At 50.2% G+C, this 20292-nt stretch overlaps 3 protein-coding genes across 3 annotated transcripts; 1 reads left to right on the top strand and 2 right to left on the bottom strand.

The window, feature by feature from the left end:
- Positions 1-422: 422 nt before the first annotated feature.
- LOC117226242 (U-scoloptoxin(01)-Er1a) lies at positions 423-5131 on the bottom strand. The gene is made up of 5 exons (XM_033480374.2): positions 4885-5131; positions 4638-4709; positions 1395-1517; positions 1016-1117; positions 423-949 (listed from the first exon to the last, which is right to left on the bottom strand). Exons 2-5 carry the CDS (start codon positions 4707-4709, stop codon positions 872-874), a joined length of 375 nt encoding a protein of 124 aa, XP_033336265.1. The 5' UTR covers positions 4885-5131; the 3' UTR covers positions 423-871.
- Positions 5132-6952: 1821 nt separating this feature from the next.
- Positions 6953-17869, top strand: LOC117226144 (uncharacterized). The gene is made up of 5 exons (XM_033480193.2): positions 6953-9795; positions 14101-14226; positions 14825-15046; positions 15266-15406; positions 15853-17869. The coding sequence occupies exons 2-5, from the start codon at positions 14128-14130 to the stop codon at positions 16369-16371; spliced, it is 981 nt and encodes a 326-aa protein (XP_033336084.1). The 5' UTR covers positions 6953-9795; positions 14101-14127; the 3' UTR covers positions 16372-17869.
- LOC117226143 (uncharacterized) lies at positions 17502-19448 on the bottom strand. The gene is made up of 3 exons (XM_033480192.2): positions 19092-19448; positions 18469-18672; positions 17502-18379 (listed from the first exon to the last, which is right to left on the bottom strand). Exons 1-3 carry the CDS (start codon positions 19197-19199, stop codon positions 18161-18163), a joined length of 531 nt encoding a protein of 176 aa, XP_033336083.2. The 5' UTR covers positions 19200-19448; the 3' UTR covers positions 17502-18160.
- Positions 19449-20292: the final 844 nt, after the last annotated feature.

Raw genomic sequence — 20292 nt, 5'->3', positions numbered from 1 at the left:
ATAGTAATTACGGATGCGCGGGCTCGAGGACACCTTTCAAACTTCGTGTCGCGGATGAATGAGCAAAACGCGACGAGACAAGCATGCCGAAAGCGGTGCCGCCGACGGAGAACCGTAGCACCGTCGTCGTCGTCGTCGGGGCCTGTCTCGGTTCAACGGGGAAAAGGCCGCGGACGAATAGGCCGGCTAGCGACGGCCACTCACTTTCTATTGTCCAATCATGCCAAGAAATTGTTAGCCGCGATTTCGACTTTTGCTCGGGTCCGGGCTCCGTTTTTCCCCTTCGAGATCGTTGCGCTGGTTTCGCTTTTGTCGGGAACAAAAAGCCGGGACTTCGGATTAGCTAGGATCGGATCGGATCGGATTAAAGCGCGGTGGTCACGGTGTTCGGCTCCGTGTCACTCGATTCGGCAGCCAGGCGATTGATGCATCAGTTGTTCGTTTTATTGAATAATCGAGGTTTGTTATAAGAGCTATCTTGCCGATCGATCTGTCGGAGCGAATTGTGTGCGATAGAGAATTTGTTCACGGTTCTATGGGGGAAACGGACAAGTACATGGTGTGGTTTGCGGTCGGGCTGAAAGTGTATGTATCAACAAGTTCGAACAGCTTTCGGGACAGTCGGTTGCCATCGCGTGGAATTTAGCGTCCGAGAGTACTGCAGCGGCCTGTTTTCTTGTTCGCTCGCGCGCGCTTCCTCCGCCGGCAAGCTAGGAACTCACAACTCGCTGGACGAATCTCGTCTTCCTTCGTTCGTTCGTTAATTATTCTCGTTCCTTTCGTCCTTCTTCCCCTATCGAAAGTGGAGACTGTACAGAATCGTCGCATCGTTCGCCCGCGTTTTAATCCGTTCACAGGAGCACGGTCGTCGTTAGATCTTGTTCCCGTTCACGTCCCTGTACAGGTCGTCGTTGATCCCGTACAGCCTCGGCGAGTCGTTGCAATCGACCTACGATAACACAGGATTCAACCAAAGTTCTTCGGCGAGTTTCGATCGCGGGATACCATAGCATACCTTGAACCACCAATCACAGACGCGAGCCGACTGGCTGAAAACGGTCCCGTTTGGACAGAGGAAGCTGAACATTCGTCCGTTCGGCAGACACCAGTGCCAAACCTGAAAAGACATCGCGATTACGCATCTTCGAAAGTTCAGATTCGATCAATCATCGATTTGCTCCACCGCGGTTAAGCGACTTGCGTAATTTTTTTCCAACGAACCCGCGAATATCTTCCAACGAGACCTTTGGCATCGGAAAGATCATAGTTTGGACCATCTCTCATAATTTTTTCACTAAAAAATATCAACTACTTTTCAAGAACCACGAAAGGTTCCGTTGCAAAGTGTTCGCGGGTTCTCCAGAAAAAAATTCGAAGGTAAGACATCGATTTACCTGACATCTGGCTTCAGGATCGGCGTAATATCCAGGTAGCTTGCCTCCGCAGGTAAACGTGAGGCCGAAAGGTACGGTATCGTAGATCGGGTAGTCCACGCCAGGTGTGTAGCCGTCTACTTGCTGCAACGTGCGTCAACATCGATTCGTAAGGCACTCGTAACTGATTACGATCTTAATTAACATTAATTATTTGGCCGAGGAGAGCGTTCGCGTTTCGCTGTTTGAAATTCAAACGAGCACCGCGTTGCGCGAGACCGGTGTTGCATCTCGGTTTCCGTCGGAACAAAGGCGATCTCCGCGCAAGATGCAATTAACGGGAGCACCGTTTGCACCGCGAGCCTCTGTCGAAACGCCGAGGGACTTTCGTCACGTATCGTCGTTCACAATGGAATGTGGACCGAGCGAGGATGCACGCCGCGATTCATGCACTTCCTCTCGACGTTAACGCGTCTCGCGCATTGTGCATTCCGTGCATCGGGTGTCCGTTAAATCGCATTCGTTTGCATTAATCGACCGGGCTCCGGCTTTTCTCCGGCGTCCGGTCGTCCACGATTTTACTTCGTCGAACAGAGAACGCTGTTTCGACTAACTCTTTCGACATTGTGCTCGACAAACCGTCTCTGCCAATTAACACCTTCGCTGCCACGATTCTCACGCGTGGTTTGTTGCCGGTAGCGAACGCGACGAGCAGCGGATAGATCAGAATTTATTAGTTCGCGTGAATATCTCAGACATGTTTTGCTGCGCGATTAAATTGCTAATAAAGAGATTAATTTCTTGAAAACTATAGTTTGCCGAGTTATCTCGATATTCCGTGGTGGTCTTCAGAAAATTAATCACTCGCTGAAAACCAAAGCTATCGAATGATTTACAAGACACAACTAGATTGCGGATTTTACGCATTATAGCAGAAATGTGTAGATATTTTTGACATAACGACACGAAGATCCGCAGTCTAGGCATAACTGTCAGGCAATTATTATGCGGCAAATTGAACTCCAAATTAAATCCGCACGATCTTGTGGGTCGTGTAAATAGTACGGCCCTTTCAAAGAAGGCTAATAAAATGAAGAAAATAACGTCGAACGGTGAATTCAGCGTGGCTTTTCTCTCGGCGAGTCCTTCTGAGCCTTAAAATTGAATGGGGTCTGAAGGGGCCTAAGCTTTCTTGCAGAGGTCGAGCCTGCGCCGATGCCAGTGATAAACAGATGCACTTCCGGCGCGTGGAATAAAGGGTCCTAGGGGAGGCGATCCCTGGAGCAGCGGTTAATGATCCAAGCGACGAGGCCCGGCGAACGTCTAGATCGCTTCGATCGGGGGCCAGAGATCTATCCGCGGGATCTTTTTCGCAATTGGCTATCGGCCGAGATGAGAGGAAAAAAGGAGGCCGTTGCGACACACGAAACGCCGGATCGAGCCAGTCCAGTGCGTGCACGTGCCGTGCCGGTGTCTGACCGGAAGTCGGGTTACATTGTTCCCGGCAAGCGGATGCGCATCTCCATGCCTTTGTATTCGATCTCTCGTTCGGCGCGATGGGCGTGTGCGCGCGCGCGCGCAACCGCAAACACGGCCTCCACCCTTCCGACGGTGATTTCGACGCTTGGTTGAGAACGATCGAGAGGAGAACCGGCGTGCCTGCGATTCGGCTAGGTCAGGGTTCCGGCCGCGGACACATCCTCATCCCCAAATCCATCGTTTTCCCCAAAACAATTAGGCACTTTGAATTCTGCTCGAAGCAGAATTGCTCGAGCAGGCTGCTCGAGAAGCTTGGAAGATCATAGATCGAGAATTAAATTGTGTCCCAAGATAATTGACAAAATTCTGCGTCTGTATGGATTCATCCAACTTGCTGAATCATAAGGGATCTACATCACTCGTCCGGACTGTTCTTTATACAGTAATGTCTCCCTTACTGACGCTCAGATTGTCCACGAAAATGGTCAATTTGGGAAGAGCCTTGCGGCTCGTTTTTGTAATCGTTGACAATTCGTAACTATAAAAACAAACCGCAAGGCTCGAATAATCGTATCTCCTCTTCCCAAATTGTCTATTTTTGTAGACAATCTGAGCGTCAATTAGAGAGACATTACTGTAGATTGTGGGTGTCCACGCAAAGTAAAAAAGAAGTTCGATAACAAAGTATTGCTTCTTTTAACGATGTTAGCACAATGAAAATAATGCAACAGTATTTTTAGTGTAAATGCATGTTTATAACTTTCGCCGCTACTGCGATGTATTATTGCAACCATTGTGCACTATTTAAAAAATATGGACACTTTGGGAATTAAATCGTATAGATCCTCCAGACTTCTTTCAAGCGTAAAGAATCCATGTCAGCTGCACAGACTCTTCTCTAGCACTTTATCTCGATCTATTCCTTGACAGCGCCGGGTCCGGTGATCGACAGAACTCGTTACAATATCAAAAAAATTTGGAGATACGAGATTTCGTAACGGAGAATGGATCGGGACGATTGAACGTAGCGGAGGATCGCCGCGTCGGAGGATCACGATTGCGTCGATCTCCGGCCAGGCTTAGAGGAGAATTTCCAGAGTCGCGTACCGTGAATGTTTACCGAGATTAGGATCGGCGGATTAATTAATCATTTTGATATTTCTGGCCGCCGGCTAGGAAGCGGCGGCATTGAAAATTCGGCTCCGTGTTCCGTTCGGCGTTGGCGCGTTGGTTCACGGTCACCGTTTCCGGTGAAAATGAAAATGAACACGATGGGATCGCGGACAATGGCGTTATTGGCAACGCGTACAACGCCGAGACGAATTAGCCGCGGTTTCGCAATTCCGGGACGCGGAGATCCTTTTTTTTTCTTGTTCGCCGATCCTGCTGCGGGAAAACGCCGACCGCGGGCCGGAAGAACGAGGGAATTCCGTGCTGGCCGAGAAGTCGTTGTTCCGACGAACGAGTTTGTCTAACGGAGCGGCTGCTCGCGCGCGAGAAAGCACGTTGTTCACGCAACAGGGGTTAATTAATGAATTACTTCACGCCGCCATCTGGAGAAGATGACGCGGACTGATACCGTCCCCTACCTCTGTCATTGTTGCACGTGAGAAAACGCCGCGTATAATAATATTTTCGTGCTTTGATTCAACGGAGGTTTCGTAAAAGGCATTGTGCTCGCGAAACGATACCTCGGCTGGTTGGCCGTTAGGCTGTTGCGCAACCGCTCGACTTTTTTTTAATTTTCGATCGGACTTCCCTCTTTCCCCGCCGAATTCTACTTACCGCCATCGCCTGGTAGAGCAAGACCGCGCCGTATGCCAGGATCGCGCACAGAATTTGGTACCGCGAAATCATCTAAAAGAAAGAAAAAAAAGAATACGAGCAAATAGAGAGAATCCCGTTTCCGAAGCAAACTCGTCGAGAAAAGATTCTTGGCTATTCGAGAAATCGAAAATCGTACGGAACAGCTATCCCGAAGATGTTCTCCACGAATCGAGGATGCCGCTAGGGGTGGCCAGAAAGGACTCACCTTGTCGTCGAGAATCCGATCACCTTAATCCGAAGTATCCTTCCGCGTGGTGTACATTTATCTCCGTTCGAGTCGTTGTGGTTAGATCGCGGGTCACGACGCGTACGCACTGACCGGTCCTGGCTCGATGGACCTCCGCCTGCACAAAGTTTCGGTCTCCACGGTGTTACCGGCAATGTTTCTTTCTCGAAGGATGCTACCACGAAGTGGTGGTATATATATGGCTTTAGAGATCGAGCAACACCTAGGGGGGGTTCTTGAGAGCCCCTCTTTGCCGGGGCTCCCACACCGGACGAACGGAGTAAGAGAAGATCCCAGGGAGGTAGGGGAGGGATCCACTTCTGCGATGCCGCAGATTCTTCTCTTACGCAATTCCCTTCGTGCTCTTACACCCGTGAAAACAGTCGTAACGATCGTACTTGAACCAGGGTTGCGACGTTTTCTACACCGAGCCGCCGGAAACCATCCGGGCCAGCTTTCGCTGCCAACCCTCGATCTCCGGATTTGGTCCTTGGCCCTAAATTCACCTGCTCGAATCGTTCCGCCGGCGGATTAACAATTCAATTTGCACGTACAAGGTAGTCATATTTTTTTTCGTCGGCATCGGCACCGTACGCGGGTGGCGGAATTATTTGCTCAGGATAGAAAATTAAATTTCACGTCGATCTCTATTGTATCTTCCTAATTGTATTAGGAAGACAATTTCGGTATGATTAAATAAGAGACTTCAATTTTATGAAATTTTTGCAAAAAATCAACCCGATGAAAGATAGAATCTGATCGAATAATCTTGGTTCTCTTCGCTAACTTGGGACAGCATTTTAACCCTTAACCGCAGCATTCGAATTTGTGACTCACTGAAATATAATCCTTCTAAAGTGAATACAGCGATCATTTTTACAGAGAAATGAAATATAACATGCATTGTAGACATCAAGTGTCCGCAGTTAGGGGTTAATCTCGTCGAAGAGTGCTGGTCCCAAAAAATCGGAATCTGCTGTATTTATTTATTGATCAGCCTCGGACACGATCGACTCGGTGTACGGAGGCTTTCGGCGCACGAAGCGTCGTGCCCAAAGGATCCAGAATTGTTGAAATCGCAGGCACAAGGTTGCAGCGCTCTCTTTCCTCCGCGAAGTCTCAACGTCGTCCTCGAAAGTCCTGCAGTCGGACACACGATGATAACAGGAAGCGGGCCCGACAGTTCTGACCTACTAATCTCGTTATTTTTTCACCGCCAAGTGGACGTTGGCCGAAGGTTTGCGCAACGGCTGTGCTTCTGCAACCGTGAAAACGATCGCGCAGCAAGGACCAAAGGGAGAATCCCGCTCTCCCGTTTCGAAAGTGTTTCCGGTCGTCGTCGGTCCCGCGCGAACCTCTTGTTCAATCGCCAAAAAACTCGATACCTTTCACGATTACGTCGATCGATTACGCACACGCGTGTCTTTCCCGAGGACGATGCTCGAGATTCACGGATCGCGACGATCTGATATCGCGCTCGAGACCTCTTCTTCTATTTCTTTCTTTTTTTTTTCGCGGGACTCTGTTCTCCGAGCGGAAAACGCTCGTCACGAGCCCCGAAATCAGTCAGCGTCATCCTGTAATGAATATCCAAGGTTCCTGCCGGGAATTAACATACCTAGCCGTTCATTACGGCTTATCCGTCAAGATTTTCAAGAAGATCCGCCAGCTTAATTGCCTCGAGTCTATCTTGACCAGGCGAACGTTCTTGTTGTTCTTAAACAATTAAACGGACCCCGGTGGATTTTAATAAATCGCGGGAGTCCTGGCGGCAGGATCGACTCGCCCGTGAAACAGGAATCTGTCGCGGGATCGGTCGGTTCATTTGCATGCGGGCCGGCGACGTCCCGTGTCTTCCGGCAGACCGTCAATTTTCGAGGCGCGTCGAGTGCCAATTAGTCGGCGATAATCGCCGAGCCGAGACGGTTTTCCGGATCGCCGTGAAAATTCTAACCGGGACTAGCTCGTTCCGGGAATATCTGCCACGAATTAGATAACAACGCGCCGGAGATTTTCCGACGGACGAGATATTCTCCCATTCATTCTCCGGAGTTTGACAAAGTTCTCGCGCGTACTCGACGCCGCGAGACGAAATCGTTCGGCGCGCGTGTGACGCCGCCGGGAGACGCGGATGAGAAATACGCGGCAGAAGACAGATAAGCTAAGCTAAGGTGTTCTGAATTAAATTATCGTTGATTACATATCGGTACGATTACAAAATCCGTGTAACATTCGTGGGAAGAAGCGGGACTGCGTGCGGCGGCGTCCTCCCGATGCCGGCGAAGAAAACCGTGCGCGACGTTGATGGAGAGGAAAAACTCCTCTTCTTGTTAAGAAACCCGTTATTAGGAATATTATGGTCGCGTTAGAAAGTCTCCCCCCTCTCCATAGAATTCGACGCGAGCCCGATACAGGCTTCGAGTCTTGCTTATCACACGGTGTATCCTAATGTCCCCGTTTCGAGTGTTACGCGAGTGCAAAAGCGCCGCGGTTGCTGCGCGCGCGAGCGATACCGCCTCGAAGAATGGATTTCGCGGTCTTCTCATCGCTTATGCATCTTCCGCGCGCGCTTCGCGAAAAGCCAGCCCGAAAGAGACCATTCGTTTTAATGGACACTTTCGTCACGACGACGGGCTGCCTCCTCCGCGTGCCGAATCTTCACACGCTCGGCGATGCTCGGGCCGCCATAAGCTTTCGTAATTTCATAACGAGTCGACTTCCGAGGCATCTTTCCTGTCGCGGTACAAAAGCGACGCACGAAAGTCTTTCTCACGTTTCTGCCGCACTGCCATGCCGGCCGATTAAATGTTTCGTTACGCTCTCAGGAATTCGAGCACTGTCCGTCCCTTCGCGGAATCCAGAATCGAACAGCTAATAACTCGATTGAAAGAGATATCAGCTGAACGGGAGATGATCCAGCTGTCCTTCTCCCTCTCTCTTTCTCTAGCCCGTAAATAAATATATTATTACTCTTATTATTCTTATTGATAATGCAATACAATATACTTTTGTTCTCTCTATTGTAAAAAATGGGTGTTCACCCGTCCATCTGAACGAAGCGAATTAAATGAAACGATTAATTCGAAACACACAAGGTTCGTTATTCCAAATTTCGTCCGACTGGAACTCCGGTAATTACATCTGCGGATCGATCGATCTCCCATGAGTCTCTCCCATAGTCGCTTATCGATCGCCGCGTCGCTTCCGTCGATTCCCCAATTACTTTAATTTATACCCCTCGATTTTTATCCGCGAAACGTCCGCCGCGATCAAACGTTATCTCGGTTGCGCAACAAGCCAGCCAGCGAACGACGCCGCGCCGCGGCATCATCGGATTTTATTCTGTCCAGGGTTACGTAAGCAATAGAACATCAATTATAACAAATCCTAGGAAGCGCGTCTCGTTTCGCCCGGCAGCCAGACGGACGCATAAATATGAGGCGAATGATTGTTTCACGATGATTTTTTCCCTCGGCTTTGTCTCGGCTCCTTTATCGCTCGAGAATCGGCTCGGAGCACGCCGGGAGCCGTGCACGCGACGATTTCGTCTTAAAATTTTCATCGTTCGAGGCGTCGATCGCGTTGCATCCTCGTTGCATAACCGTGACGACGGCTAAATCTCTCGGCGACGAGGCAGATTTTCGGCCCGAGGTCGGTCGCAACGTCGTTGTTCCGACGTCGCACGCACAATCAAGCAAACCGCCGACTGTCGTAATCTCTTCCCCGATCGAAATAGGAATCGTTAGATAATTGCAAGGCTCGATCGAGAGACCGGTGGAAATCGGCACACGCCGTAATAACAGTTTCCGAGGCAACTGGCGCTTAGGGGACAGATCGGGAAGAAGGCTGCATGCATAATCCTATTTCTCGTTTAAGACATTGCGATTTATTTAACGTCGCGCATCTCAGTAGTTTTTACGGCTTTCGCGCAGGCGTCAATCGCTTGATTATTAATCGAAATAAGTCATACACCCATCGATCGCTATTCTATAGTATTCTATTAAGCCACTATGTCTACATAGCTCGATTCGATACGATTTATACTTCATTCTCTGTAAATTGGTTTCCCCTTAAACAAATAAATAAATAAATACAGAAACGATTCGCAAACATTTAGCAAGGAACGCTTTCTTTCGTCAAGCATCAGCAGTTTATTGACACTCACTCGAACCTCTTTGTCTCGCGGAATTCGCAGAACCGACGACTAATCCGTTCTAAATGCTGCGATCAGCACTTTCGTGGCATGTATGGAATCATTATCAACTGGTTGATTCATACATGTCGCCAGCGATAAGGTGAACAGGCTTTATTGATCGGGATGGTAAAAAGCTGGATCGGATCGACGATTATCGGCCGGCGCGGCGCGGCGCGGCCGTTTGTCGATCGAAGCCGTTCCGATTCCGATTCCGATTCCGGTGTGCCGCGGGACGAGCGGCACGATGATCGATATGATAGAGCGTCGGATCGGGATGCGATCAGTACGCACGCGTGCGTCGTGGCAGCAGGCTTACGGTGTCAGTTCCGCGGCTCGTATTATTATCAGCGGACGCGGGTCGAACCGAGCCGCGCGGCCTGTCCCAGATTTTCAGTCGCGCGTACTCGCGACAGCGCGCAGGCTGGCGAAGCCTGTCGATCGCGAGCCGATCCTAGATCGGGTCCATCCTCAGAACGGTTTCGCGGTCGATCGAGCGCGGAACGATCGTCCAGGCCCGCGGTCGCGCGATCCACGAGCATGTTTCCGGATACCGGGGACACGTAGCAGAGGACGCGTGCCGCAGCTGCATTCTGCATCGAGATCACCCGAGATTGCACCTGTGGCCGAGGCGCCGAGCCGCGCCGCGCCGGTGGACGCGCGTCATGTCAATTGCCGTTGCTGCAGCCACCGTCCAGGTAAACTTAACACCTTCGTTTATTATATTCAACGTTGAACCTTCCATCGCCGGTCGAACGACCGGTTTCATATTTTCTGCATTTCGTAGTCGGAAATTGTTGAACATATTTCTTCGTTCGGGCACACGCTATTATAAAAATCGTGAGAAATTTCGATAAATGCCATCTCGTGATCACGTCCAGAGAAATTCGATTCGAAGCGTTATTCGCGAAGGATGTACTTCGTAGAAGTTACAATTTTATGATTCAAAGTGATTAATGCATGTCTTAATCGTAAAAACATGGTCTTTTTTCTTAAGAATTTCAACAAACTCAATATAGTTCGCCGATGTGCATTCTTCCGACGTTTTCGCTGTTTTCACCTATTCCTTGTAGTTGAACAAGTTATAGCGTTTGAAAAGTTGTTCGAAGACTTGTTTCCAGAAGTCTTCAGCGATTATCTACGTTTCCCGAGGTGTCGTCCCGCGAGTTGTACACGTAATTGCAGTTCGCTACTGTTCTTCGACGCATCCGCGAACACTTGTTTATCACCTGTCTGTCTCGACACGCCGACTGTTTCCTATCGGGGCCACTAAAGTCTCGTTATCTGCCGAGGCGTTTGCCGGAGATAAGAGCGAACAATGCTCTGGCCGACGCTTCGGATGGAAACGGGGCATCGTTGTTGCGCCTAGAGAATGCGGTCTGGTTTTCTTCGATCCCCGGAAAGTTCCTTCTTCCGCGTTTTACATCGGCGACGTGAGGTAAGGTATCGCGACACCGTGAGAACCCGCGGCAGGGGAACGCCGGTGAATTATCTCATTTCGTTGCAGCGATTCGGTCATCGGGAAATCGTGGTCGTTCGTTCGCGCTCGTATTAATTAATTACGGCGCTCGTCGCTTTCTGCGAACCGACGATTCGAACGAGAGAGCCGAGGAAGCACGGCGTCGTAGCCTGGCACAGTTTTAAACCGCCGGCAAACGGGAGACAAGCGTCGTTGCGGCTCGATCGTGACACCAGTGTAACTGTTTCCGGTCAGACACCCATCCACCGCCGCTTCCGGTATCGCTGTTACCCTCCCGTGAGCCCGAAACGAAAAGGGAATCGCTCTTGTTCTCCGCTTCCCGTGTATAGTTTCTATCGTTCATCAAACTCCGGCTGAAATACGTTATTGTGCTGTCCCCCGCTAATTTATTTAATCGCCTCTTCGTTCGACGGGCCTCCGTTGTTCGAACGACGCGAAACAAAACGAACGCCTGTGTCTGCACGTTCGTCTCGTTCGAAAAACTACGTGCCGGGCCCCCATCGGGACCCAGAGTCGCAAACGTTCCATCTAAATTCTAATTTTGTGGAAGTCACGTGTAATTTATTAACTATTAACCCTTAACGGTCCAATGGCGCCATACACGCGGCAGAAATCAATAAAACCGTGAAATCTGGCAGGAAACATTGGAAGAATAGGCACGATTGTTTCGATGAAAATATATCAACGAAGTTTTATTCAAAAAATGAATATCTCTTCTCTATATTTGACACAAAAATTTTCAGTAAAAAATTTCTCTTCGTCTGAAAAAACAGTCTGGACTTGGCAGTGAGTAAACTGGAAATAGTTTTGGCCCCCTAAGGGTTAATGTACGAATGAAAATAGCCGCGACTGCCATAAATGCCCGAAACAGTCCACCGTCCGAAGGGTTTAAAATCGATTCGAATGGAGCACGCCGATGCACAGGAAATCCGTGAACGAAACGAGGAAGATCGCGATCGGTTTTGTTCCCTAATCGTCCAGTCGATCGACGACGGACGTTCTCTGCTCTGTAAAGGGACACTCGGAACGGCAGAATCTAAATCTACTAAATCGCTTTATATTCAACGAGCCCGCCGGTACGCTCGGATCGATTTAATCGCCACCTTTGCTCGAAAGGAGAGCGTCGACGCGGCAAAAACGTGTAAACGAAACGAGGAGGATCGCGATCGGTTTTGTCGTCTCGTCGCGCGTCGCGTCGGAACGAAGTCCGATATCGCGAGGCGTAACGGAAATCTCGGAAAACCGTAATAACGAGCAGTGACTGTCTATTGCTCCATTTCATCCTGGAACGATACCGTTACCGCCGCGGCGTGCTTCTGTCTTTTTCTTTTCGAACGCAGTCATCCTCGAGGAATCGGCGACCAGTCGTCCGGACGAGTCCGCCGAAATTCGTCGCCGACACGACGGATACTTGCCGAGCACCCGGTACGTGGACAGGCGCGTTAACAAAGTTCTAGCATTGTACGCGGGTGTAATTGGGCGACAGGTGTACGAACGCCGCCGGTCTACACGGTGTCCGAGAAATCGGCGCGACTTTCATCGTCGCGACGCGGCGCGGCGCCCCGCGGTTCGATGTCGCTTCGATATCCGATCGATGCTTTCTCGTTAATTCGCTGCCCCGTTTTCTCTTTCTCTTTTTCGTTATCGGGTTTCGCGCGGGCTGAACAGCGAAGGGGGCGGGGGAACTCGGAGTAATATTTCACGAATGTTGTCGTCCAAAGGGAGAAAGAGAGAGAGCCCCGGTTTCGACCTTCGTTCTTGAATTTCTGCGCCGTTTCTCTCGTACGCGAGCACCTAGAACCCGGCGCGCATTTCCGAAACGGTAACTGCACACGAGATTCACCGACGGCGGCCCGAACAACAGAATGTCCACACCTGACCAACGGCCGGAATACATTAACGAATCCCTTTTCCACCTGACTATCGGTCACCTGACTCATTTCCGGCCCGTTTCACAGGCCGAGCCCCCCGTGTACGCTCGGCACGGCCGATAGCATCGTGTTTTACGCGCGTTCCCGCATTCGCTTCGTTCGATTAACCTGTTCACCGGGACCGATCAGCGAAACCGTCGTTTGTTCTACCCCCGCGTCCCTTTTTACAACAACAACAGAGAGTGTTCCGTCTACCTTTCCGTTCAGTCCGCGTCACAGCGTTCTGTGACACCTGCGAATACCGGGTTTCAATGACTTCAATTGCAATTCTAAATTTAATTTACTTATATGTAAATGTATTACAGTAAGACCGACAGAGAATCAGCGAATCTGCGGTTTAAGTAAACAAGCAGCAATATGTCTATTTTATTGCTATTGTCATCGACAAGGTGATATACCCTGTAAAAAGAGCATGTTCATTAACATGTAAATTATCGATACATAAATGCTCGTTAGCATTTTTTTTGGCTACCAAGTAATATTTAGATACGTTCTTTCGTGGTCTCCAAACGATTTAATATTTATTTATGCAGAAGAATATATAATTTTTTAAATTATTTACCGTCAGTCACCGATGCGGATCGAACGGAAGATATAGCGTCAGTCACCGGCGACTTATGGAGCTTAACGCGTTAACCGGCGTTTACTCGCGAGCTAGATCGCTCGGAATAATTGTTATTCGCTCTTAATCGCGGCTGTTCCCTGCATTTAACAGGTTTCTGTTCCCACAAGCACCGTCTATAACGTTAAACGGCGGTTTTGTCATTTGTGCACAATGCGGTTGCATCTCCGGCGACTGTTAGATTTGATCTTGCAACTCCCCGAGCAACGATTGTGTGTTAAGATCCTTCTCTAACCGTTACACCTACCGCTTATCTTCCTCGCGCCGCCTCGCGCATTGACATTCTCGCGCCGCGCGTATCTTTCTGTCTTCGAGTCGTTGTTATCCACGCGAAGGAAACGCGGACAGCTGGATTAATCGAGAACGATTAGATAGTGGTTCTTCAGGTGGCGCGTTCGTAAGTTTACCGGATGCCGCGACAGAGTCGCGGCGAACGGTTCGAGAATCGGAGCCCGATCGGCCGCTCGCAGCGAGACGAAACGGTCGTCGAAGGCCAGACGGGAAGAGAGCGAAAGAAACGATCGAGTGCGGCGCGCAAGGTGCAACGCGTGCAACGCGTGCCACGCCGCTGCACTCGGGCCGAACCGAGCCGAGCCGAGCGGCGCGGTGCCGCGCGACAGCTGTTTTCCGTTTTAAGCCGAGAGACGTTAAGCCCGTTTTTAATTCCGTGGTTGAACGCGTTTTCGGGCCGCAGCTACGATGACGATAATGACGCGCGCGAGGGGTGAATCTTCCCCCGGCCCCTCTTCTTCGGGGCCTTCTTCTCTCTTCTGCCCCTTTTTCGGCCCCGCGAGCCAGCCGGTTGCGGCAACAGCAATTTCTCGGTCGTTTCGCTCGCTCCACCCTGGAATTCCAACGAATAAATTTCACTCCTTCTTCCCCGCGAATATGTATTCAACGTTGTCCTTGGGTTATTACCAGGCAGGTGATCTCCGTCCACGATAACAAGGATTGATTCTATTTGCGACAGAGCTCCGAGGGCTGACAGGGGACGGCGATGGAGGACGAGGACTTCGGGTTCACCAAGAGGGACGACGCTGTCCTCAGAAACGTCAAACAGTTCGACGGAGTGGAGCACAGGCTCTCGACCATGAAGGTGCGTTTCTTACTATCATAGTCTGCCTATGAAGCTCCTGTTAGTCTTGGAAATTTTATTCTAATTTATTCTAATATTCCCTGAATTCCCTAATGAAATCACTATTCAACAACATGAACGAAGGCAACGATCTATCGGAAATGCACTGCAAGATAACGCACCTGAAAAGGTGTTCCAAAGAAAACGCGCCTCTCTGCCGATCTTCTGAAATGGTTATTCCAGTATCCAAAATTACGGTAATCTGTAATCGAGGTCGCACGATAAATTTATCTTTTTATATCACTTGCTATTGGACTCGATTTCCAGTGCGGATGTTCTGAAAACTCGTCGGAATATCGAAACATTTTTCCCGTATCAAATTCAGCAGAATTTGTCCCCGCGTTGCGCGGAGGATCTCGTATCGCTTGCTCGCGCTTGAAATTCGATATTTAACACCGCGGAACAATCGGTTCCTGTTGCCGGCTTTGTGCACGGTCACGAGTGTGACCGGTAAACAATAGAAAAAGATGGGAAATCGCCGGACAAAAAGCGGCCGGTGGTTGGTGGCGGGCTGGTCAACGGGCAGACCGAGAGAGGGGTAAATTTTGAAATTCGTTAGGCGGGAGAGATCGTTGGTGGGTCTGGATCGGTGATGACAGCGCCGTTATCCGGGGCGACCGAGGCCGGAAACGCCGTCCCTGAGCGGGCAGCGACCGCCTCTTCGTCCTCTCCGGCTTCCTCAGTCGTTTCCAACCCGCCGAACATACCGAACGTGGTCGAGTATCACCTGAAAGTGAAGCCTGGACAGACGCGGAGAGCCTGCCAGTTAGATAACAGTCCAGTGAGTACCGATACACCGACCTTGAGACCCATTTATTCCATTAACCAATCGAGGTTCTCAAACGATCGACCGTTTCGCGATTCAATCGACTCGACGTTCGCCGCTTCGACCGTCTCTTCGTCTCGTTTCGCGACGATCGCGGCTGGCTTCGTTCGGCTCCGATAGACCCCGTGAGAGAGAAAGAAAGAATTACACCGGACGAAAACGTTTCTACCGCAGAGAAGCCAGGACGAGATGAAGAAAGAGAAGAGCCCCGTGTCGTCCGCCGACAAAAAGAAGGACCTTGTGTCGAGGCTGTCCCGGCTGTCCATCGACAACAACGTTTTCGAGGGCTCCACGGACCTGCCTCAGGTGTTTCAGGTATACGTTTCGCTGTTTACCTTTTACCTGTTCCCGCTAGCCAGTTTAAAGGCCCCAGGCTCGCGCCGTCCACCGTCTCGTAACCTCTCGGCGCAACCCAACATGCTTTCGATCGTGACAATGGACCCCGTGTATCCCGAAATTTTCCACGAAATCTCGCTTCCTCGCAGACTTCTGCGAGGTCCACGCTCGGATCTTTTCCTTTAACGATCTCCGAAATACCGTCTACAAACACGTCCTTGACAATGGGGCCCTGCGTCTCTAAATTTCTCCGCGTAACTTTCTCCAATTTTTACCGTCCTTTGCGCGGCTCGGCGAGGCAACTAAGGCCCACGGGGCCCTTTGCCGAGACGCGGAGCGTACGGAGGGCCCAAGGCCCCCGCATAGGCTTAATTATCTACCTGAGCGAAGGCGCGCGTGGGAGACTAAAGGGGAGCCCTTTTCAGGTGAAATATTTGGGCTCGCATGACGCGAGGGGCCTCTGGGGCATCAAGCACACGAGGAGGCCCGTCGATAACATGGTTGCTGCCGCGAAGGCCTTACCGACCAACACCATGCTGCCACTGATCAAGCTGGTCGTCTCGCAAGACGGCGTAGCTCTGCTGCCGCTGGAGAAGAGGAAGCAGGAGGGCAACATCACCAGAATGTACGCCATCGAGACGATCTCGTACGGCGTCCAGGACCTCGTCTACACCAGGGTCTTCTCCATGATCGTGGTCAGGGAGACGGAGAACTTCCGCAGGGTCTCGCCGTTCGAGTGCCACGGGTTCGTCTGCGAGTCGAAGCACCACGCGAGACAGTTGACCTACGCGCTGGCCACCGCCTTCGAGATCTACTCGAGGACGGTGAAGGCGCAGGACAAGATGGCAGAGATGGCCGGGAACACCGCGAAGAAGAGGTTCGCGATCGATTTGAGGAGCCCCGAGGAGATGGAGGCCGATCTGGCCATGGACTCCGAGGCCTGAGTCCGTTCTCTTCGAACGAGCTCTATTTCTTCGTCGACGGAAGAACCGCCTCGAGGATGACACAGGGTACAATTCGCGGGAGACGACTTTTTTATTTGTACAGAGCATAGTCCTAGGCGTAAGTTAGTTGGCGAGAACCGTCCGACGTTCGAGCGGACCCGGGGATACAGCCGATCATTCGTTGCTTACGAATTACAGTAATGTCTCCCTTACTGACGCTCAAATTGTCCACTAAAATGGACAGTTCGGGAAGAGGAGGTACGATTATTCGAGCCTCGCGGCTCGTTTTTATAATTGTGGACAATTTATAACTATAACAATAAACCGCAAGGCTCGAATAATCGTATCCCCTATTCCCAAATTGTCCATTTCTGTGTGGTCAATCCGGGCGTCAATTAGAGAGACGTTACTGTAATTCGTCGAGTTGTCCGAGGTCCTCTCGTGGGCCGGTCGCCCTCGCAAAGAAATTAGACCGGCAGATCGCGAGATATCTGTTGCACAAAGATGCAAGAAGCGATTTCTAGATCGCTCGGTGTTGTAAATAGAAGTTGCACCTGTATAAAGCGTAGTAGCATACACTATCGCGGAAATAAACGCGGGGAGCCGTTGAAATCTGATATACTATTTCTGTTACGTTGTTCGATGTTTGAGTGTTGTTAGTTTCGGCGATCGATCGTTAGGAGTTCGACCAGGCACGAATCAGTTATCGCATCTCGAGTTCTAGGCGCGTACGTACCTAAAAAACGAAAAGTTTCTGTTTCGAAAGAGGCTTGCCGTGAGATCGTGTGTGGGCAGAGGAGGAGGAGGAGGAGTAGGAGGGTTGACTTTGGTTGATTGTTGGTTGTTAATTATTTTATCGGCATTTAGAGGAGGCATAGGCACTGCCTATCCACGACATAATGGCTAGTTATCCAAAGATACCAGGTAGGGGAAAGGAGCCGATGATCGCCGTCAAGTTCTCGGCGACTTTCGCGATTTCACGAACCGAACGGGATGCGTCGTTCGTTTGCAAAAAGAAGGAAAATCAGATTGGATTTATCTCTAGCCGCTTTGCGTGTGTGTGTACGTGTGCGCGTGTGCTCTCTTTTTATCTTCGTCTCTTCTTCGATTGTACAGTTAATAACGCATCGTTTCACTCGCTTCTGTTTCTTTATTTATTTCCGTCGTATCGTTAAGTCACCGAAAAAAACCAATATCGATACATATCAGTGTTGTTGCGTTGTAAATAAACGTTGAGGCGAGGCGTCGATCCGACGACCTCTCCCCTCGCCACTTTAATCGCTAGCCGTACGTTTGATTTAGTCGTTAAGTCGCTTTCTTCTTTTTTTATCAATCAACGCAGAAGCACCGTGTTCTCCCGCACCGGTTCTACGCTTGGGACACTTGTGTAACGCTGTTAATCGCGCTCTAAGGCTGCTTACTTATTGTCATAGTGATCCAATTGTCAGTATTAGCGAGCTGTATCGACACGCTACGTACAATAAATTTTTTACGGACACTTTAACCCATTTATTGCAACGCTCCAAGCGCGTCGATCTACGTAACATTAAGATTTACAATATATTGCACAGTTTTTCCACTCGCCACACGCGAATACCACGCACTCCTACACTCGTTTGCACGAGGAATAAGAACGTTTTAGATCGATACTTAAAAATACTAGGTGAGCCAGCGCTCGGCCGAGTTTAGGGCAAGCAGAAGATTCGATTCGTTCCGATAACCCGCGAGAATCTCTCGCGGTGCACAGTCTCTGAATCGAGAACCATTTTAATCGGGAAAAGTTCACGCGTCACTGGCGTCGCGACGATTTCTTCCTGTTCAGAATCCTGGAGGTTCTGGACGGCGGCTTGCTCGAGATCGGCTCCACCGCGTCCGATTCCTTGGTCGGTTGGTCCGCGTCGTTCTCTTCCTCGTCCGCTTCCTTGCCGATCGCCTCGTTCAAACTGTAGAAGCTCTCGGACTCCTCGCAGGGTATCGAGTTCTCCGTTCGCGTGCACACGAACGTCGCCTAACGAAAACAATAGAATCGTTAAGACCTTTCCGGCGCGACGGAATTCATTTTCTAACGTCCGACTTCGTTCCAGGCGATCGTCTCACCTGATTGAACACGGTCTCCGCGGGACAGATGAAACTCCACCTGGTCGAACCCCTAGCCTGGGGCAGGCAAACGTGGAAAACCTGGCAGTCGTTCTCCATGTCCGCGTAGTAGCCGTAGATTCTGTCCTGGCAGGAGAAGTTGTCCACGATGTTCTCTCTGATCAGCGTCGCGTTGTCCGGCAGCTCCAAGCCTCCGGTGTTGTTCTAAAATTCACAGAGTCGTATTCAACACCGGAACTACCGAACCGGTCGAAACGACCGGTCTCCGATCTTTTTGTTTACAGTTCTTGATGTTATAGAAAAGTTTCTACGAGAATTTTCTCGCATAAACTTTTTTGTTCGAGTATACGTTATAATAGAAAATAAAATATTCTCGTTGTTACAAAATAGCACACATTAGTCGCGATTAGGGCCCGATGGTCCCAGCGTTATATTTCTAATTATCGCATTAAATACGATAAAAATGTCGTCGAAGACATAGGCATTGTTATACATAGATATAAATTCTCAAAGCATCAATGCCACCGTGTCACAATTTTTCATAAGCACTTTTTTTTACGTGAAACACGAAACGCGTTGATCTCCCTACGTTCGACGGACGTCCCGCGGAAGGTGTGACAAACCTTGAAATCTGGAGCGGGTCGCCTAGACTTGGGCGGCTGAGGGAGCCCGCAAACGACGGCGCAGAGGCCGACGAGGGACAGTATCAGGAGCGATCTAGGAATCGTCATTTTCTACAGACGTTCGACCGGTTCTTGGAATCGCGGCAAGACGTTTCGGCTGAAGGTAGGATATTCGGAAAGCGAGTTCCGCGGTCGAGGGTCCTGAGAAGACTGATGACTCGATCCGCGGAAGGGTGTTATATAGCGGGCTGCGCCGCAAGGATCTTGAATATTGTATGAATGGCCGATTCTCGGTAGCGAGATATTAGTAAGTTCATCACGTTTGGTCTGCCAATGACCATCCAGACGTCCACATCATCCTCGAAGGCCCGATGCAAATTCCCCCGATTCCGATGTGCCGAATGATACGGTCTGCACCCACCACGAATTCCACCGCCCTGCTCGGTCTCGACTCTCGACCTTTATTGCTTGATCATTCACCGATCGTAGCCGCGCCGCGCCGCCATTCAACCGGGACTGCCCTGGCCAGGTGGCCCTAGGTACAGTAAATTCTCCCTAATCGACGCTCGGATCGTATACGAAAATGGACAATTATTCGAGTCTCGCATCTCGTTTTAGTAGTTATCGATTTTGTCGACCGCTATAAAAGGCTCGAGTAATCGTTATTTATTTATTTCGAACCCTTATCTTATTCAATGAAAGCAAAAACTCGTTTGTTCCGGTGACTCGTAGGGGGTAAATACGAACAATAGATTCTACCTAGCTGCATCTGGAGTTATTTACGACTTGACCTAATGCAGCAAATTCTCTCTAATTAACGATTAGATCGCGCACAGAAGTGGACAATTTGGGGAAGGAAGATACGATTATTCGAGTCTTGCGGCTCGTTTTTATTGTTGCCCACGATCGGTTGCTCCGATCCCCAATTTGTCCATTTTTGTGCAGAATCTCGGCGTCGATTAGGGAGAATTTACCGTGCCTCTTCTTCTGCCACCACCGTCTTCCTCCTCCTCTACGAGGAGGACGCCGATCGGGGACGATTCATTCGCGGAGCGAGACAAAGGGGCATTAATATGCCCTTAAGTTTCTGCGTCCTGAAGCAACGAGTATTCCTGAAAGGAATCGGGTGAGGCGCGAGAGTCCTCTCTATGAATAACCCGAGGACGTGCTCGGCTGCGAAGGTCGGATGCAAATCGAGCTG

This window comes from Megalopta genalis, chromosome 11, assembly GCF_051020955.1.
Source record: "Megalopta genalis isolate 19385.01 chromosome 11, iyMegGena1_principal, whole genome shotgun sequence".
Classification (NCBI taxonomy): domain Eukaryota; kingdom Metazoa; phylum Arthropoda; class Insecta; order Hymenoptera; family Halictidae; genus Megalopta; species Megalopta genalis.
This window is presented reverse-complemented; position numbering and strand designations above follow the sequence as displayed.